Here is a 20794-nt window from a genome sequence, read left to right as displayed (position 1 = left end):
AATACTAGAAGGAACCTAAGCCTGGACCAGGTATTGTATTCTGCAACCAGAGTATTCATAAAGTATCATTACCACAAATTTCTACATTGTTGTGTTTTTAAAATGTTCACTTTGATAATTTCCATCTGAGAGTATATTCTACCTATAAAATAAAGGTTTTTCTAGGGACACTTGTCACCTGATTTCAAAAGAGTTTTTACTTTATTCCAAGATTGATTAAATGTGGGGGGAAATATTCTTTAAAAATTCATTAACCCCTCCTGCTGCTTTTCTGTGCAAAATGAAAATCCTTTATAATTAATTCCTGAGCAAACAGCTCACTTTTCCTTTCATACACTGACACATAGTAGGAGGAATTAAAATGGGGATAAAACTAAAAGAGGACAAAATAATTTTCAAATTTCCTACTTCAGGCATTTACTTCTTATTAGAATGGTTTTATGTGATTTTATGTGACATTTAGCTACTTATGCCCTCTACTTAAACACACACACACACACACACACACACACACAGGCACACATTCCCTTAAAAGACTTAAAAGACTGCAATGCAGGCAGAACTCAGAATAAGTATCCCAGTTTTATATTCCTAAAAAATGGAAACATCGTCTCTCTTAATGTAGGAAGCACTCAAGTCCTGAGAGCAAGCTACCTCAACACTGTTCCTTCTTATTTTGTGCTCCTAAATTAAAATGCATGTTTTAATTGCTGCAACTGTAATTTGCTCAGAAATGGTGTAATTATGAGGTGTGATGAAGAGAGAATGTGCATCATCCTTTTATTATCTTTCTTCCATTTTTGTTTTAACCTTCTGTCTCAACCTTGGCTGGAGTCTAAAGAAACAGACAAGTAGAGTTACTGCTAGCTAAAGAAATGCACCTAACTGCTGCTTTCTCGGTTTCTAGTAAACCGTGCCTTAGAGTTTCTCCGCTCCAGAACGAGTCATGACATGGAATAAACACTGAGAACAGTGAAGTTAAAAATGGCTGGAAAACTGGGGAATTTTTCTCTGAGCAAGTGGTTGAGGCAGTTTTGTTCTCAGAACATTAACTAGGGTTTTCCCCATCATTTCATTCTAAGAATTTGAAACCTACAGAAAAGTTGAAAGAATTTTACAGTGAACACCGGTATACCTCCCACCCAGACTCTGCCATTAACTTTAACTAAACTTGCTGTATCCTCTGGGTTTTTAAAGGACTTGCCTTTTCCCTTTTAGGAGTCCTTCATCATACCCAAGAGAGAACTCATACTTTCCTTATCTGGAGAAAAACTGTGATTATTCCACCGTTAGGCCACACAATAGAAAAATGACATCTGCCTCTGTTCTTAGAAATAATTTATTGAAAATAAGGAATATGGTCCCCTTCAACCTGAGTGGTCTGACAGCCGTACTCTAACTCAGGACACCGCATGCCGTTTTATTGTTGTGGTGCGTCCAGCTTATCGTTGTGTTTGCGGATTTTCTCTTCAAGACTTACTTTAAGTCCCAACGAGTGATTCTTTTCTCTTCCTCAGAAACGGCCATCTTTTAAGCAAATCATTTCGATTCTGGAGTCCATGTCAAATGACACGAACCTTCCCGACCAGTGTAACTCATTCCTGCACAACAAGGCAGAGTGGAGGTGAGTAAGCCCCGTACTGAGTCATGTGGTCTCCGGCTTTGAAGGACCATGACCAGCTTCACTGCAGAAGAGAACCAGTGAACTTGAGGACAGTACTGACTTCTAAGCATAGAGTTTTGTTTGCTTTTTATGCTCAATTTTTTTGGACATCTAATAAGGCCTCCCTTTCATATGTAAACAAAACAGCAATCTTCAAAGCTTGTTGCCTTATCATACGTCTCAGTATTTGGAAATATTGAAATCACATCTTCTGAGACAAAAGACAGTCACCAGACATTTCTCTGTACCACACGCTCTGTGTTAGGGAGTCTTGGCGTCTCTCCAGTGGAAATAAAAATACTGTTTGCCCAGGGATTTGCAGAGGGCTGTATCTGTTGATGGAGGGGGTAGGGAGACTATAAAAACACTTTTAAAAGAAAACTTTTGATGCTATAAATCCTATTAAATTTTGTCAAGTGTAAAACAAACTCAGTAATGAGAGAATTGTATTGTGTGAGTGGAAGAAGCAAGCCTGGGATGCGACCGTTGAGCCAGGTCACGTGCTGCAGGAATATAAATAGCATGTTTGGGAGCTGACATTATTCCTCCCTGACTCAGCAGAGATTTAAGTAACTCATCTCTGCTCCGGAGAGCCACAGCGGTAACGCAACGCCTTACGCCACCTGCTGTTGCCCAGTGAATACTGCATGCACTTTGGAAATGATGGTGTTGTTTACTCCTGTTATTAGACATTTCCTTAGGCTTTCTGTTTGTGTTTTACAATAATCTGATTTATTTTTATACTTTTGAAATCTCTATCCAGGGCCAGTGAGTCAAATGAATTTTTTTTTTAGGGAAACAAAAGTCATACTGTCTGCTTGAGTGTAGGTATGATGGGTTTTGTTCTGGACTTAAATAATTAACAAAGCATGTAATAATGTTGTTTCCTGCAGGAAGAGGCCAGTGCAAGTCTAACAGATGACTCCTCTTTAAAATCCGTATCAGGGATTACTCTATACAAAGGCCAACCCTTCACGAGACTCAGGAGACCCTCTGTACTCTGACCTCAGCAGTCTTACCTCAAAAGCATATAGTTCTTCCTCTTAATCTCTGGCTTCTGGTCCCTCAACAGATGTGTATTTCTTCCTCGATCAGAGTCCTTGCAAATGCATTTTCTTTCTGTATAAAAGTCATCCCTTTCAGCGGCATACCACCCCTGACACCCACATCCAACGGGGCTCCTATTCATCAGATAGCCACTGAAATAACATGTCTTTAAGGAAGTGTTTCTGCCCCAAGATGGATGAGATTCCACTTTATGTGCCCTGGGACCATCTCCTTCAGAGCTGCAACTGTTGCTGGAGTGAATAAGCAACCCTAGTTGGTTGTTTAATCTGTGTCTTGCTGGCTGAAATGTTAAAAGGTCAGATAATTTCTTATGCTCATTACTATACCTGCAGCATCTAGAATGTGCCTTGAACACAGCAGTGGCTCAATAAATACTAGGGGCAGGAAACAGCATAGTGATAGTAATACTAAAAGACATTATGATATCACACAAGGGAATATAAATATATAAGCTAATCTGTTGACTATGCCAAGTGTGCTTTGGATGTTCATTCACTCAGGTGGTCCCGGAACATCTGCTGGAGCACCAGGCTCGTGGGCTGTGCTGTGGTGATGAGCAGAACAGCCCAGCATGGATCTGAGTGTCTAATGTAAACTACGAAATATAAATGTACAAGTGACATTTTATGACTATTTTGATAAGTGTGATGACAGAGAAGTACTGGATATCTGAGACTATACAACCATGAAATCTAATCTAGTCAAACAAGGTAATAAAAGGATTTCCTGAGGAGATGCTGTTTGGTCTCTTCTCCAGAAGACCAGTGGGATTGTAACATTACTATTGATACCCTTGAGGTACAGTGTCTCAGATACTGTATATCAGAATATAGGGAGGAGTTTTCTATATAAAAATGTAGAAGCTGCATATGGCCAAAAGCAATACCCATCATAAACTGCTGTATAATCTATTTCGCCCTGTATAGTAGCTCAGCAGGTCTAAAAGTTTTTGGTCTCAGGACTCCGTCACACTCTGAAAAATTAGTGAGGGCTACAAAGAGCTTTTGTTTCAATAAATTATATCTGTCAACATTTACCACACTCAAAATGAGAATGGAGATAAAAGCATAAATATGTTGTTATTGATTCATTTAAGAAACAATCCTGCCTCTACGTTCAGCCAGCGGCTTTGCCACTTATCATGCCTCTGGAAGTCTGTATACTTGTGAGAAAATGAGAGTAGAAAAGGAACATCATGTCTTAATGTATTCTGAAAACCAGTTTAACCTCTTGATTCCTTTGAAAAGCTCTCATGGGTCCTTAGATCACACATTGAAAACCACTATAGTAGACAGAGTTGCTGTCTTTAAAACATTTTAATTATAATCTCATTCTAAAGGACATGAAAGGCATTTCACAAAAGGAGAAATCAAATGCCCAAAAAACACATGAAAAATAGTTAACCTCACTTACCAATCAAGTAACTGTAAGGGAACATAATTCATTTATCAGATTGGCAAAGATGTACATTATGAAAATATCCAGCATTGTACGCTTTCTAATATGTTGCTGGTGAAAATACTACCTTTCAGACCGCTCCACCACTACCATTTTATTCCTAAGAAAATAAATGGAAAGGTTGTACAAGAATGTATGGACACCAGCTTACTAGCACGGCGCCATCTAGAAATGCAAACGAGAATGGCATAAAGTGCAATAAAAGATTTTTGGGTTTTTGTGGTTTTTATGGTTTTAAAAACTGATGATAGCTCCAGATACAGAATAGATGGGCCCATTCGTGATAATACGGATCTGACAGATGATTTAAAAATAGAGACGAGGGTCCAGTATGACTGGAATGATTCCATTTTTTTTTTTGTAAAATAAACGTAGTTATGTGTATATGGTATGTGCACATAGAGGAAAGTATCAAAAGGCCAGTGTTACCACTGGATAATGAAATTACGAGAGAGTGGTTTCTCTTTGGATAGCTTCCTGGCCTACAAACCCAGAAGTTGAATAATAGATTTTTTAAATGCTTCACAATGAAAAGCTGAGGAAAATAACATTAATGTATTTTAGAAAAAAGCCAACAGTTGCCTCGCTGGCTTCCTCCTTGGCCGTCTCTTAGGAACTAGTTAGTCCTCACAGCTGGTGAGGGAACACCTCTCTTTACTTGAACCACTAAACCAGTCTGAGAAGTCACAGGGCTGTTCTAAGTGAACTTGGCAATTGGTTAAAAACATAGAGGATAGGGGCGCCTGGGTGGCTCAGTGGGTTAAAGCCGCTGCCTTCGGCTCAGGTCATGATCCCAACGTCCTGGGATCGAGCCCCGCATCGGGCTCTCTGCTCAGCAGGGAGTCTGCTTCCTCCCTTCTCTCTCTGCCTGCCTCTCTGCCTACTTGTGATCTGTCAAATAAATAAATAAAATCTTAAAAAAAAAAAAAAGAGAAAAAAAACATAGAGGATAGTAATACTAATATTAATTTGAATAACAATACACACAGCTGTCATTCATTATACTCTTACCAGATACTTATACTGTGATCTGGATCATCTTGTGTAATCCACATGGCAATCCGAACTTTTATCACAGATGCACAATCTAGGGCCTGGACAGGTTGGGTCACCTGTCTCAAATCACTCCATGTAAGACAGAGCTGGGGCTGGCACCCACGTGGTCTGGTCCCAGAGGCCCACCGTGGCACACAGTCTGTGCAGCGCTGTTCCCAGACCTGTGGCCAGGGCCAAGCTTTCCACTCATTAGCACGAAGAGTTCACTTGACTCGATTTCTTTGAACGAAGAGAAATACTACAGAGCATGACTGTTTTAGGTCATGATTAAGGCAAACCATCTATCCCACTCTGTGCCACATACCAAAAAGAATTAAATGCTTTGTCAGATCATCTGGATACTTCTAAGAATGACACATCCAGACTGTTCTTTCCCCTGACTTTTGTCTGGTGTTAGAGACCATGTGACTAGAGTCAAAAGCACGTGTAGGAAATCTGGTGTTTCTGGCAAATGCTTGCTTTCTGGTACAGTTTCCTCACACATGGACCCAATGAGACACCCTGTTCTAGAGAATTAAATTATTCTTCTTAAAGCTGTTTTTCAAACTGGGTTATTAAAAGCCACCTAAGCTGTGTTTTCTCCTTTGACCTAACAGATGCTAGGAAAGTCATCTCTTCATCTTATTTCTTAGCTTCTTGCTCCTTTTACTGACTTATTAGCAATAACAGCAGTGAGTATTATGAACAGGAAGTGTGTCACCCTGTTGGTCATGTTTGCAATTTTCATGGCCTCATGTGACTGTCGACAGACCTGTGGTAATCTGTACTGAGCGAGCTGTGTGGTGCTGGGACGGTGCGTTCAGAGCTGGGGTTCTTGGCAGAGTATTTGCTGGTTGTATTCCTCCTTGGTGATCAGAACACTCTCGCTGTGGCATGCCTTGTTAAAAACAAAAAACAGATCCAGAAATGTAATCTACGATTTGGATATTAGCACAAATCATTTAATATGTAACACTACATATTATCTATTTATCATCCTATCTAATATGGCTGTTTTTACAAATTGACCTCTAAAGGTAGTTGCAGTTCACTCCCTGCTTTTGGCATATGGAAAATTGATACTAGAGGAAGTCAACCTCAGTTGGATCTGGGTTAAGAAAAAGCAATTTTCATCAACTAAAACTCTTTTACTTATAGAAAGCGATATAGGTACATCAACAGATGCATTTGACGCAAAACAATGCACGGGCAACACAGGGAACCACGAGGGGGCAGCTGTCACGTTGCCCTCCTGAGGTTTGCGTGGCATCCAACACTCCTGGCTGATGCGGGGCACCTGGGGGAGCAGTGCTGGAGGCGCTGAGCCTGAGGAGAGGGTTGAGGAAGCACATTTTAGACCGTGTTTGGCTTTCCGTGTCACAGCTTTCAGCTTACTTAACAATTGTTTTCCAGAAGGGCTCAAAATCACAGTCGGCTCCCAGAGCTGAAACTTGGCTTAAATTACGAGTGAACTCAAATGTGCTGGCCGAGGACCCTGACCAAACAGAGCCTGGGCAGGCTCCATCTCTCTGGCAGGGGTGCGGGTGGCCGGGCAGAGCACTGCAGGCAGCAGCCCCAGGCCCTGGCCCTGGCCCTCTGCCACGGAGTGGGCCGGGCTCTGCTGCCTCCTCCTGTCACCTTCTGACCCTCTCCTTTTCTTGGCCAGGGGGCTCATCCTTCCTTCCTTTGTTATAGAAGTTTCCCCTAAGGTTTTCCACAGTGATTCTTCCCTCTCAGTCCTCCATTTGGAAAATAAACAGAAACTCATCTATGAATGTGCATAATACTCTTGTCAGAAATACCCAGAAATATAAAATGTGGATTTTAGGACAGTCACAGTTCTGAAAGATCGCTGATTTAGTGCCTTTCTTCAGGGTATGTAGTGTGACTCTACTTCTGTCGTTCTGTTGTTTTCAAATGGCACCAGGGAAAGGGCTGGAGTGTTGACAGCAGATGCTTTTACGCTCGCTGCTACCTCCCTGGCTCTGAGGTGTGCCTTTCGGACAACCAGGGAAGCAAAGTGCCAGGCCCAGGTCCAGACCCCCCTCAGTAGCTCTTCCTGTGTTGGATGTTGCCAGTTAATGCCCACAGCTTTTTGGTTTCCAGTTAGTTCTCATCCACAAGGGCGTTGGAATAAGATGGCCATATATTCTAATTTTCCCTGGAGCTAAAAAAGCAGATTTGCGTTACATGTACCCATTAACTTCGATCTGGGGCGGTACCGTCCATAGTCAGGGTCCCCGCCAGCCTCATGCCCTGGCGCAGTGGGTCTTTCTCCACGGCACCTGCTGACCTCCAGCCGTCAGCTGCTTCCAGGCCTTTCAGAAAGCCAAGGGAAGGAACTTTCAGCTCTCAGAGCATAACTGAGACTTACACACTGTGACAGCCCTGAAGGAAGAAGACAGCTTGTGCTGAGCGATGTCAACAGTTCACTTCCCACAAAGGAGGGGTTTCTAGAACTGGACATGCTCTAAGGGGTGAGTGTGGTCGGCCTATAGAGACTAAGGAGGGAACGTCCCAAAAAAATGATTAGACTTTGAAAGGCTCTTAGAGTTCATCTGGCCCACACTTGCCTGATTATAAAAGTTACCTCAGTCTTTTATTAAGTAATGGAAATTCCTGGGCCCCACCCAGCCCGACTGAATCCTGAGCTCTAAAGAAGTGGTCCTTGGAATCTGTGTTTTTTTGTTGTATACTTATTAACAAGCTGCCCAGGTAGTTATTAGGATCAGGCAAGTGGGGAACCCTGATGTAAGATAATCATCACCCCCTACAGCTGAGGAAACTGGGTCAGTGAATCTGTTGACCGAGCTGCCCAGCCAGGGACCCAGCGAACGTGCATTTACTGGCGAAGTGATGCGGGTCGCCTAACCTGAGTATCATTTTCCCCATCTCTGTGGAGTTAGTGCCTGTTTCTCGGGGTTGTTACAAGAATAAGATGAGACGCTGTGTGATAGTGCTTTCCAAGCTGTAAAGGGCTACTTGAATGTCAGCGTCCACTGTTTAGCTAAACCAGGTGCAGCCCCGAGGCTCAGGCTCTACAGGTGGGTCTTCGATGCTTCGGTAAGGAAGTCTCTTGAACTTCTTTTCCTCAACTAGAAACCCCCTGTTTTTGCAGGATGCCACAGATCTCTTCTTCTCTGATAGTTTACGGTTTGGTTTTGAAGCTCAAGTTTTCCCAACCTCACAGAGAAAAAGGATCAGATTTCCAGTCACCAGCGGTGGTGTGGGAGGGGCATATAGGAGGAAGGTGGTCTTGTGACTTCCAGTCACGAGATCCGTAAGTCCAAGGAATGTAACGTATAGCATGATGACTGCCGTCCAATATAGTATACACGTGACAGTTGTTTAGAGAGTCAATCTTGAGAGTCCTCGTCACAAGAATATTTTTCTTTTTTTCTTTCTCTGTATGAGATGATAGATGCTCACGAGATCTATAGCGTCATCATTTCACAGTATGTGTAAGTCAAACTAGTCTGCTCTACACCTGAAACTTCTGCAGTGACAGATGTCCACTACATTTCAAAACTGGTGAACAATAAAAGTGCAAATGTTAACGTTTTACATTAAGCATTCTGATGAGCCACTAAGCATTCAGTAACTCGTGAGCAAAGCTGAGACTTAAACCGGTTATCCCCATGCAGGTGCGAAATTGAGGCAACTCTCGAGAGGCTGAAGAAACTCGAACGGGACCTCAGCTGTAAAGAGCAGGAACTCAAAGAACGGGAAAGACGTCTGAGGATGTGGGAGCAAAAGCTGACAGAGCAGTCCAACACCCCGGTGAGTGCTCGCAACAGGGTGGCTCAGTCCCCCCACTTAGAAGCTGTAGCCTAGCGGGGCAGCATGGCCGCCCTCCCCTGGCCCCCTCCCACCTCCTCACTTCCTGCCTTCTGCCTGCACGGGAAAGGGGCTGCGTTTACACTCAAGTAGCACACAGATCTAATTTCAATTAACAAAAGGCCAGAAATGTAAAAGAAAAGCTTAGCCTATTTTTGGCTCTTTCTCTAAGAACTGTTATTGTCAGTGTGTTTGTACGTTAGGATTACAAAAATAAAATGCAGTATATTTTCATACCATCTGTTAGATCCCCAGAACGTGCGCCTAAAGGCTGATTAACTCCACGGAGTCCATCAGTAATTAATAAGCATAACGCCGAGGCAGCTAGCTGTCTAAGAGTCTTGATGTGGCAGAACTTAACCAAGTCTTCCTCCTAAAAGAAAGCAAATTTAGTGACATATAAGTGACAAGCATTAATATTCCTTGCTCGATGTAGTGTTCTAATCATGGCAGCAAAAGATTGGAAAAAGACTTCCCTTGAGACAAGCCTCCAGTATTTACTACACTTAGGAAATACCTTGGTTTTCTTCCAAGTCTTCTGTTGAGAGGAAAATAAAAATTCTTTTTAAGGAATTCACTTGGTATATATTGAGCTTGTGCCTACATCTTGCCATGATATATTAAAGTCTAATCAAATTTTTAGGATTCTTCCCTATTTTGAATGATTTATCATTTCAGGAATTAAGTTTATCATTGGCTTTTTCAGGGTTTTTAATGGGGAGTGTTTGTCCACTTTCAAATCACAAGTAATGGTGAGATTAGAGGTAAACTTGTTATGTATTTTAAATTCATTTTTGATAGTTGCTGTGGCAGTCACACAAAAAAGATACTTAAATGCCCTTCACTTGGTGATCTTTAAAAAGCTTTCCTATTTTTAAAAGCCTTAATCTTCATTAAGCAGCCAGTGCCTAGTTGCAAAGTATTTTCCAGTGTCTAAAGAATAAAATAGTTTTGCCTCCTTTTCCAATTCATGTGGAGAAGCAACCTGATATCCACAAAAGGAAAACACAGTGAAATTAACTGTTTATTATCAGATTAACTTTTTTCCAAAATGACTTTGGCTGTGCAGGGATTTCCAAAGTAAGGACTGAATTGCTACACATAAGACTGCCATGGGACATTAAAAGGTATCACAGTTTATAAGTTCAGTGAATTTAACTTGCCTCTCAAGAAGGAAGTGGAGGGGAGTCTCCTGTTCTGGTTGAATTGGTCCCAACTGGCAGACTCAGAAAGCATCACCCTCAGGGTCTGCGAGGAGTGCAGCTTCTCCCCTAGGTTCCTTCCCCAGCTGAGGAGAGGCAGGACTATGGTGGTCTTCTCAAGGCTCAGAGGTGTTTGTTGTTTTGTTTTGTTTTAAGTACATTGAAATCTTAAGCTTTAAAGCACTGCATGTCTTGACTCCTTCTAAATGTAGCATTGTAAGAAAAAAAATTCTAAACTGCCTATTACAGTCTGCCTTAGAATCTTTCTTTGGTTTATTGGCATTAGTTTTGCTAAGAAATCATGGGCTGCCTTGCACACACTATTGCTCTTAGTAACATAGTTGTGTAATAAATAATGAAACCATAGGAGTACTCAGTAGGTTGTATGCTTGCATTTTAACTCCAGAAAACTTTCTGTAAAGGAACTGCTTCGAAGGCTACCATCTAACAATGGACAACATGAAGCATGATCTCAGAGATTTTCTTCCCTTTTTTTTTTTTTTTTAAACCTATGAGGGCTAAGTTTTCTTTCTTACAGTATTTGCTTTTAATGTCTCTTCTGCTTAGAGCTGGTATTTCTGAAGGAAAGAAAGTTTGTGCTCAGGTATTTTCTAAGTAGGTATTTTCTTTCATCCTTACATCAGTTTCTAGTTGACTTTAAATGAGGTTTATGAGAGAAAGATAAAATAAGCCTTTTTAAAAGGAAGTAGCTGGAGGCTTAGGCTTTCTGTATGTATGTAGCCTCATCTTAATTATAAAAGTTTAACATTTATGTAACTTCATAAAAAATGGAATTATTGGATTTATTTCAAGGAAGGATGCTGTTTTCCTTCCTGAAATTAAAACATTAGTTGAAATCATTTGGGCAGGTGAATTCTCCCTACATAAATTCGGACAGTGGTTTTTTAATGATTGTTATAGCTTGATGTAGAAATTTTATTGCTATTCAAAATAAAAACTTATTTGAGAGACATCTGTGTTGAGAACTTAACATAATGTGAAGAAGGACCCATGAAATAATAAAATAAATCAACAAGAAAGTGCTCCCTAAGAAGATCTAACAATTGAAAACAAATCTGAAAAGCTGGGAAGTTTGACTGCAAGGAAAGTAATATCCTTTTTCCAGTGTTAAAGGAGCTAAAGCAATTCTTTTCTTCCATATAACTGGTACTTTTTAGCTGAAGAATATGAAATTCTAAATGAGCTAACAACTCTGGTGATCTTTTCCTAATACAGTAAGATAACTTTTTTAAAAACTCAACTCCAGGGGGTGCCTCGTTGGCTCAGTTGGAGGAGGATGCAACTCTTGATCTCGGGGTCATGAGTTCAAGCCCCATAGACGGTGTAGAGATTACTTTAAAAAAAAGAAAAACAACCCCCCCCCCCCCAAACTCCAGTTTAAAAATTAGGAAATTGGCCTTAAAGTGTGTACTTACATCCAGGATGTTACGGTTACCCCATATGTTACTTGTACATTTTTTATCATAAAGTTACCAATATTTAAGCAACACCAAAAATATAAGCCTCAATTGCTTATTCCTCAAAAGAAGAGGCAGTAACCCTTTTTAGATCTTGCCAGTTCTGCCTCTGAAATATGATCAACACTTATGGGAACAGGTTAGCTGTTCAAAATAATTATATAAGGTAGAAAATAGATGTGAGAGCGGGGATTCCTAGAAAACAAATTCTGCTAAAAGAAGGACACTTAGAGAATAGAGCAAAAGGTAACAGTTTAAAATAATACTAATTTCCTCTCCTCCCAGTTGTCATCTGTATTTACATACTTGTTCATACTTAAGTATTAGAGACATCTAGAATTTACACAAATGAATTCATTTCACAAATGAATTATGTCATAAGTTGAATAACCAGTATTACATCTGGCTATAATAAATAATAAATGGAAACCAGTGAATTCTAGACTCGTTTTTAGTTTAGATTCAAATAGTAATCTAGATAAAAAGGAGAGTAATGGCCCAGATTTCCGTAGAAGGGTATTGACTACCGAACTGTTTTCATGCTTCCTCTAAGTTTTATTCTTTGGTACAAGGTTTCTTGATTTTTTTTTACTTGAGATTTAATCTCTACTTAATTTCTTTTTTAATTTAATAGTTAGCTAAATGTCTCCGTGAAAGTGAAATTGGGAAAAATTAAGTGCAGTCCTCAAAACTACTTTTGTTTTAAGTGAAATGAGAGCTTAAAACTTGCAACTTCCTTCCCATTTGAAATTTGGCCTGCTGCGATGCTTTGCAAACTTTTGGTTGTGATTTACTCTGTCATTTATAAATTATGGCAAATACGCTGAAGCCAAACGTGCCATTAAATAAATTCTCCAGTAATTCCCTACATTCATTTGTTTCACTAATCATTTACCTTCTGTGCAGCACCCACTAATTTTGTGGTATCTGTTTGCTTTATTTAAATTGGTCCTAATTTCTCTTTTTACTTCTGTCCTTTCTTCCCTCATGATAGCTTCTCTTGCCTCTTGCTGCAAGAATGTCTGAGGAGTCTTACTTTGAATCTAAGACAGAGGAGTCAAACAGTGCAGAGATGTCATGTCAGATCACAGCAGCAAGTAACGGGGAGGGCCATGGCATGAACCAAAGTCTGCAGGCCATGATGCTGATGGGCTTTGGGGATATCTTCTCAATGAACAAAGCAGGAGCTGTGCTGCATTCTGGGATGCAGATAAACATGCAAGCCAAGCAGAATTCTTCCAAAACCACATCTAAGAGAAGGGGGAAGAAGGTCAACATGGCCCTGGGGTTCAGTGATTTTGACTTGTCAGAAGGTGACGATGATGATGATGATGACGGTGATGAGGAGGATAATGACATGGATAATAATAGTGAATGAAAGCAGAAAGCAAAATAATAAAATGGAAAATGTGTGGAAAAACAAAAGAAACTTGCTATCTCAGTCTGTACAAAAACCAGTAAGGAAGTAGAAAACTGAGCACTGAATTTTTAGGCCAATCACATTTCTATGACAGTCATTTCTTGAATGATTTTAGTTTTGTTTTTTTTTTCCCTGCTTACAGAAAAATGGGGGGTTACTGGGGGGAATTAAGGCAGAAAGGTCTATTTAATGAGTCAGCAAATGTGGTGCCTGATTATAGAAATCTGTGATTCTATTACAATATAGTAGTTTTAACTAATTACATTGTGGCTTTCTTTTTTTTTTAAACAAATACTTTAACATTTGTATTTGATTTGATTTCATTTATTTAATTGCTTAAGAAGACTTACATTTTGAAAAAGCACTCTTACCTCCTAATTCTTCTCTGACACTGATTTTCCTGTAACACACTACATTTTTTTTCCTTATGGTAATACACTGCACTGTCAGAAATACTTGATAGTGACTACAAAATCTAACAATAAAAAAACTGAGATGAAAGAAGACTATAACAAATACTTCTTCAGAAATACCGAAACGCCACAAATTTTCAATACTTAATGGCACAACTACTCCCATTAAAACCTGAGAGAGATTCTCAGTAATACACTGGAAGAAGAAATACTCTCATTTGAAGCCAACAGCAGATGTTGCAGGCTTTCATACCAGTGCTAGCCCTGGAAGCTTCTGAACAACACTGTCATCTGAGGCTCAGTTTCTAAAAGGAGAAAGAGATGGTCTTAAAGGGCTGCTTGCAAGCTGATATCAAGTGGGGACACAGACCCGCTCTGCACCCCTAGTGGGAAAGGAGCATCCTGGGTTCTAGATATATGTAGAGAGGTTTTAAAGAAGGAACTAAAGATTATGAAAGGAATGGCAAGGATAAGTTATACTTACTGAGACAGAAGTATAGGATGAAGGGTCCTTTTTATATCAAATCCAGCCTTCCAGAGTGGTCTTTTTTTTTTTTCCTTTTAACCCTGACTCAGCCATGCCAGTGTTAAACAGAAGTAAATGTAGGTGTCTCTCCGAAAACCTAGTTCGCCAGAGTAATATTCTCAGAATGTTATATTTGTCAAAGCTTGTTTAAACTATAAAACACTGATTAAAAAACTACAAAACATTGTGCGTGTGTGTATACACACACACACACACACACAGACACACAGAAAGGCCAAGGCACAAAAACTTTTTTTCAGCCTGTATTGGAAAGAAGTGCCATTCATTTGACTATTACAGTAAAATACTTCTGATGGTTCTTTTTATGGGAAATTTAAGAAAGGATGTCATCACAGATATTATCTAATACTATTTCCAAGTATATTCAGTCAGAAAAAGCTTCTCAAAATTTGAAACATGACATGCTTCTAATCCCTATTAACAGCTGAAAAATATCACAAAATGATCAGTACACTGTGCCAGCTTTATTTGGAGAAAAATAACCATTAAAATGTTCTGGGTGTGAAATGTAGAACAGCCTATATACCAGGGTGATAAAGAGAAGAATCTGGAGTCAAATTAGGATTCAAAACTGCTGTGTAATCTGTTAAAAATTATTTAACCTCTGTGTATCTGCTCATTTTTGACATGGGAATAATAACAGAGCCCCCTTCAAAGGACTGTTGTGAGGATTAAGTGACATAACGTATGTAACACAGTGTATGTGTTTTATGAACACAGTACCAGGCCCATGGCAAGTGGTCAGTTAGTGTTAGCCAGTGAAAAGGTACTAAAGAAAATAAGTAGTTACAGTAACCTGGAGAACTAAACTATCAATTTCAAGTCATGCTTGTTGAGTAGCCGGAAATGGAAGTTAAAGTGAACGGCTTGCAGGAAAGGTAGAAGAGAACATTCCTAGAATATAAACCATATAAACAAATTTAATCTGTTGCTCTTTGAAGACTACGCAGCTGAGGAATCGGCAGGCCCTGCTACACCCACAGACTAGGTAAAAACAACGGATAGGTAGACCTTTCCCCTAGAAGATGGGTTCCCTAGGAGCCGACATGGTAGCACCACGAGCTGGTGCTGGTGGCACCCAGGCACAAACACGTACGGGCATCCTGTCTGTGCTCAGCAGAGCCGTGCTCCCTCCCTCAAGCTGAGCCCCTCAAGCAGAACATCTGGGAGCGGGGCAGAGGGCTGGTTTTCAACTCTTGACTTCGGGGCACATCCGAGTCACTGTGGTCCAGCAACCTGAAAGAGAGAGCCAAAGAGGAAGCAGTTTAAAAGCCTCTTGCCCATCTTTTGGGGTAAAGAGAAAGTCATCCGTTCCACGGATACTCACTGAGGCCCCCGTCTGTGCCAGGTCCTGTTCCAGGGCGCAGCGACGGGGCCATGCTTGCGCCACAGGGCATCCATGTCCGCAGAGCCTGACATCAACAAAACGAATGCCTTACTAGTATGTAAACGGTTGACAAGTGCATGCTGAAAAGGGGAGCGGGGAAAGAGGATGACACATGGGGGAGTGCCTCGGAGTGGACAGTGTGGGCAGAGAGAAAAGCTGCACTGATAAGGGGATCTCTGAGAATTTGGAATCTGTGCACTTTACGTAAGAATGTAAACCCTGTCTCTCAGTTAAGAATCATCGTCAACAAAATTAGAACATATAAATAGAAGGAAACTGACATTTTTCTTCATTTACATATAAGCCTATTATAATTACACATAAAATTTTGGTGCCTTCATGAAAGTAGCCAATTAGGGCAAAAGAGAAAGGTAATAGGACTCTATACTCAGACCAAGGTTTTACCGTTAATGAGGTAATAGTTCCCAATCTCTCAAGTGCTGTCACTTTCCTCACCAGTATCCCCCGGGATGGCTGTAGCTCAGTACTCTACCAAAAAGAAACCTCAGGGGTTTAGGATACAGCAGAATCGAAAGCTTCAGTGAGAAGCTTAAAATTGTTCTCCACTTGGAATTCTACTGTAATTACCACACGGCATTATTTTACTCTCTCGTTCCAAATCCGTGTCTTTCTGCGGGTTTGAACATCCCTAAAATCTGAATCGTATAAACAGAATTTTAAAGTGGTCTCACTCTATCTGTACTCTATCTGTAAAGATGATTTAGACGATCTTTAGACTATTATTAGTTTTATCACTTCTTTTTTTTTAATATTTTATTTATTTGACACAGAGAGATCACAAGTAGGCAGAGAGGCAGTCAGAGAGAGAGGGGGGAAGCAGGCTCCCCGCCGAGCAGAGAGCCCGATGCGGGACTCGATCCCAGGACCCTGAGATCATGACCTGAGCTGAAGGCAGAGGCTCAACCCACTGAGCCACCCAGGTTCCCAGTTTTATCACTTCTTAAAAGAACTGTTTATTACATAGAATTTCCAAAGACGATGTTAATTGTGCTGCCTCTAATTCACTTTTCAGATCAGTTTTTGAAATGGCAAATTCTTGCTGTTGGATGTATTTCCAGTTACCTGACTTACAAGAACGTACATTTATAAAGAGAATAATTAAAGAAACCCTAAGAAATTGAGAGATTCAAAATGATAATTGAAACTCTGTGGTAATATCGTCAGAGTCATACAACTGAGAATATAACTAGTCTTTTCCGTCTTTTTTTCTGTATTCAGAAAGCCGATCATACAGAATTTGAGAACACCCTACCAGCCACTCTCAGCTAGGGCCCCTAATGGTGTTTGCAAGTGCTGGGGCAGAGTTTGGGTCTTCACAGGGACCAGGGGTGCGGTTGAGTGCCCAGCACCCGGGGCAGTCCACCCAGTGAAGGACTCCACCCACAGTACCAAGAGCAGTGCCCCTCCCCCCACTGAGAAACTTGCCAACCCTGACAGTTTAAGAGTTCTCCAACTCATCCGCCCCCACCCCTCACCTAAACAAACTTGCTCAACTCAAAAGACGCAGTTTCAAAATGACAGCTACTGTACAATCTGAATTGTATAGGTTGGTGACATTTATCTTAAGTCCCCACTTGTGGAAAAATGGTTTCTTTCCCCTGGTGGAAACTTCATAAAACAACAAAATGTACCTGGGGGAGGGGCTCACTCTCCTCCATCACACTAATTCCAAAATAAATAAAACAGAAACACATCCCTGAGGAAGCTACAGTCCTGCAGAGCAGCCAGGTTAATTTAAAAGGGCCTTCTGTTGAAAGAAAATCATATTTTAATATTTTATACTTAATAACCCAGGGGAAGGGGTTGAAGGCACAGAGCACGCTTGTTTGGGATGCTCTGGAAAGGCTGAGGGCCAGCATTCAGCCAGTGATTTCTAACAGGCAGCAGATTTTTTAGACCTAAGCAACAGCTGAGTTATTCAAAAGGGATCCCCATTAAAGTCAAGGAATCGGAGGTGACAGGCGGCAGAGAGCCGGCGTGACTTCTCTGGGACGTACGGAACTTTAGTCCTCCGCGTGCTCACTGGAGTAGGGAGCGTTTCAGACAAGCTCATTAGAAAAGCTATTCGGAGTTCAACATTGATACTTTTTTGGGTTTTTGCTAACACTAGACTCGTGGGCCTATTAACAACCAGCAGTGTTTCACCACACCACGTTCGTAATAGGGCATCATTTTTCTATAATCAGGCACCTTTTGCGGCTTTGGATTCAGGCTGTTTTCCTATTCCGGCTTTAAGCCTGGCCGGAGAGAAGAATCTGGTCCGTTCTCTAGATTGTGGCATAGCCTGCAAGCAATAGCATTTCTGCCATGGAAAACGAGTGTGCACCAGGGAAGCCGAGGGCTAGCGGGGTTCCCCTCGGGCTCAGCCGAATTGCATTCTGTGGGCTGAGGAGGGGCGGGGAGCTTTTGGGCATGTGATTACTGACTTTACAACTAGCATTTTCAGCACCTACCTTATTTTATATAATGTGCAGAATAGTTTATCTTTTAACGTCAGGTACAGTACACTGCACAAACTGCTTTTGCACTCTTGAACAAATTTTGTACTAAATAATAGAAAATATTTATATTGAGTGTGCGCTTTGAATAGAGGATGGCATTATCACTTTTTTTTTAAACAAAACCTTTTTTCCTCAACTATTCTATTACAATGTTATTCTGAGCAAATCCTATGCCAAATATCGTGTATAATGTTTGTATGGAAGATTCCGTTTCACTCGTGTGTGGTAAGATGACTCAGCTATTGATTTCGTAGTTGGAATTTGATATTCCGGCACGGAGTCCACAATGTATTCAGAAATCTAAGTTGGTGTCATACATTTCATTTTGATGTGAACTTTTCTCTGCTTTTCTTTGTTTTAAGACTCCATTTTGCAATAAACGTTTTGACAGTAAATCCCTTTGTTATGTGTTGCTGTGTATATCCGATCTTTGTTAGATTGGATTCCCAACATCCTTGGAAGGCATCACTGTCACACACATGCACACAAATGTGAGCTTTTCTCTCCCGAAATCAGTTGGGTGTAAATAACGAATCTGTAGAGTGACGGGACAGTCAAGAGGTGGTGTTTTCTTTTTTTTTTAAATCCCCAAAGAATGAAAATCTTAAAGCTCACCCTACAGCAGACACTCACATGCTAAGAAGGTACGGAGAGCATAAAGGAAATGGTAAACCACGATGTGACTGGAGATCATTAACTCTTACCCCCGGTCTTGCCAAATTCAAACCGTCTTGAAGCAGTGCCTGGCTCCTGCCTTTCCCTCACTGATCTCTACCAGCCTGGGGCAGGAGTCCTGCCGGAGGGGTTAGCAAACCGAATCTATGCCTTTCCTCTTGGCGTCATCTTCAGCCACTCTCAGAACTCTTCCCCTCTCCTTTGGACCCTAAAACCAAATATATTAGTTTTGATTAGTAGTGACATTTACAGCTTTTATTTAAGAAATACTTATTTACCTATTTTGTTTAGCACACCATTCAGGGATTGTATACAAACCAAAACACTGCACATCCCCCCACTCCCCAGAGAGGCTAACCTTGGCGCAGGGAAATTGTTCTGTAACTCAGTCTGTTGGTCCTCAAACTCTTCGGAGAAGTTCCTTATTTCACATCGGTTTCCGTGATGGGCAAAGGGAATGACACGTTTCTGCAGCTGTATTCAGCTGCCCTGTGAAGATGTAAGACCTGTCATATACTTTCTGTGATCAAATTCAGTTTTAGATTTTCTTCGAATCATTTTCCTTTCTGCATCCTTGAAGCAGGTGAGTGCCTGTGACGATTCCAACATATGTCAAGTATTTCAGAGGAGGAGAGGGGCAATCCTGAGGGAACGAGGGCCCCTGGGTACATACAAAATAGCAGTGATTTCTATGGTTGCCACTTAGCCATAATATCCAAACCCTACACATTCAAATATATTGTAACTTGCGGGTTTGGGGTTTTTTTTTCTTTTTTTTATAATATACTTAGCTCCATAGAGATTTTAACCACTGCCAGAGAGAATTTTAAGCATTTTAAGCAAAGCTGTTAAGCATTTTCCTTTATCCTCCAGCACGTCCAGTGCTCCGGTAGGGCGAATGTGCCCTCCTTCCTTCCTCTCCCCCACACCACTGTCAGTGTTTCGACTTCTTGCTTCTCCTCGCCCAGAGTAACTTCTCTATTCCTTGCTCTATAGTACCCAGCTCAACGCACCCTGCCTTCCGTTCCCCCCATCTTAGTCTGTGAAACCCTCGCTTTTCCCTGGTAAATCCACAGGCATTGAATTCTGTACCAGAGAATTGAGCATTTTAGTTACTGTACCTCGCAGTTGTATTCATTCAACAACATGGTTCAACAAAAATTTACCGAGGATCGTATGGCAGGCACTGCCAGGCACTGAGTGAACCGGCATGAAGGCAGCCTTGAACTCCTCCATCTACAATCCATATTTGTTTCACCCCCATTAAATTAAAAGCTGCTGGAAGGGAGGGGCATACTTTTCCTAGCTGGGATTAGAGCATGTGAGTTCAAAATATTTGCAGATTAGAAGGATTAACTCACCCACCCTCTGACTTTTAGAGTAATAGTAAAAGCAATCAAATTCAACTTCTTTTTTTCGACTTATTCACAAAAAAAAACCAAAGGTTGCAAGACACTGCCATGTTATGAGCAATCCAACCATTCTGGAGAGGTAAGTTAGTTAAGGCTAATGGCTGTGGCAGATTTTTTCATTCAAAACACAGGACACACCAGTTTTTTTCAGATCATGTAGGCATGTCTCATTTAGGCTACGGCCATGCGCATCTAGTCAAGCAAGAAGTTCTCTGGCTTTGAAAATGATGCAGGCTAAAGTTCTTTTGCAGAGTTGCCTTTCGTGTCTATACCTAATAGGGAGGTTAGTTGAGTTTTCATTACAGCAAACTCTGCAACCTGGGTTTCTTGGGACAGAGTCCCATCTCACTTGTCCTCCTTCATCCATGGGTCCTAATATTTGGTTAATGCAAGTGAGTCATTTGCTTAACCACTTAGAAATTCTCCTGTAAGAAGAAGCATGCAAGTCATCTTATCACCAAGGGGTTGCTTTGGAATTTTCCTTAATAATCAAATGATCCCCATGTTGACTGGGAATTCCAAAGGAGGCTCTGGTATCTGGCAAACGTCAGAAGCTCCTTAACTGCCAAGGCCTGTTGCGGGAGGTGTGTGTGCCAAGTACCAAGAGAGGACACTCTCAAGATCTACGGTCCACTGCCACAGCTCACCAAGTGCAAGGAGTTGTTACAGAGAAGAAG

General features: G+C 41.1%; 1 protein-coding gene across 5 annotated transcripts in view; it reads left to right on the top strand.

The window, feature by feature from the left end:
- Positions 1–20794, top strand: part of MAP3K20 (mitogen-activated protein kinase kinase kinase 20) — a 179826-nt gene that overhangs the window by 123403 nt on the left and 35629 nt on the right. For 3 of the 5 annotated variants that reach the window (XM_080799526.1, XM_080799524.1, XM_080799525.1), the window contains exons 10-12: positions 1518–1624; positions 8869–9004; positions 12736–18416. In XM_080799526.1, the coding sequence (XP_080655652.1) occupies positions 1518–1624; positions 8869–9004; positions 12736–13119 (627 nt within the window). In that variant the 3' untranslated portion in view covers positions 13120–18416. Of the gene's footprint in view, positions 1–1517; positions 1625–8868; positions 9005–12735; positions 18417–20794 lie in introns of those variants that run through there. The other 2 variants (XM_080799522.1, XM_080799523.1) reach the window with 1 other exon arrangement.

Source organism: Martes martes, assembly GCF_963455335.1.
Source record: "Martes martes genome assembly, chromosome: 3".
In the NCBI taxonomy this organism is placed as follows: Eukaryota; Metazoa; Chordata; class Mammalia; order Carnivora; family Mustelidae; genus Martes; species Martes martes.
The sequence above is the reverse complement of the archived record's forward strand: the minus strand, read 5'-3'. Positions and strand labels throughout refer to the sequence as shown.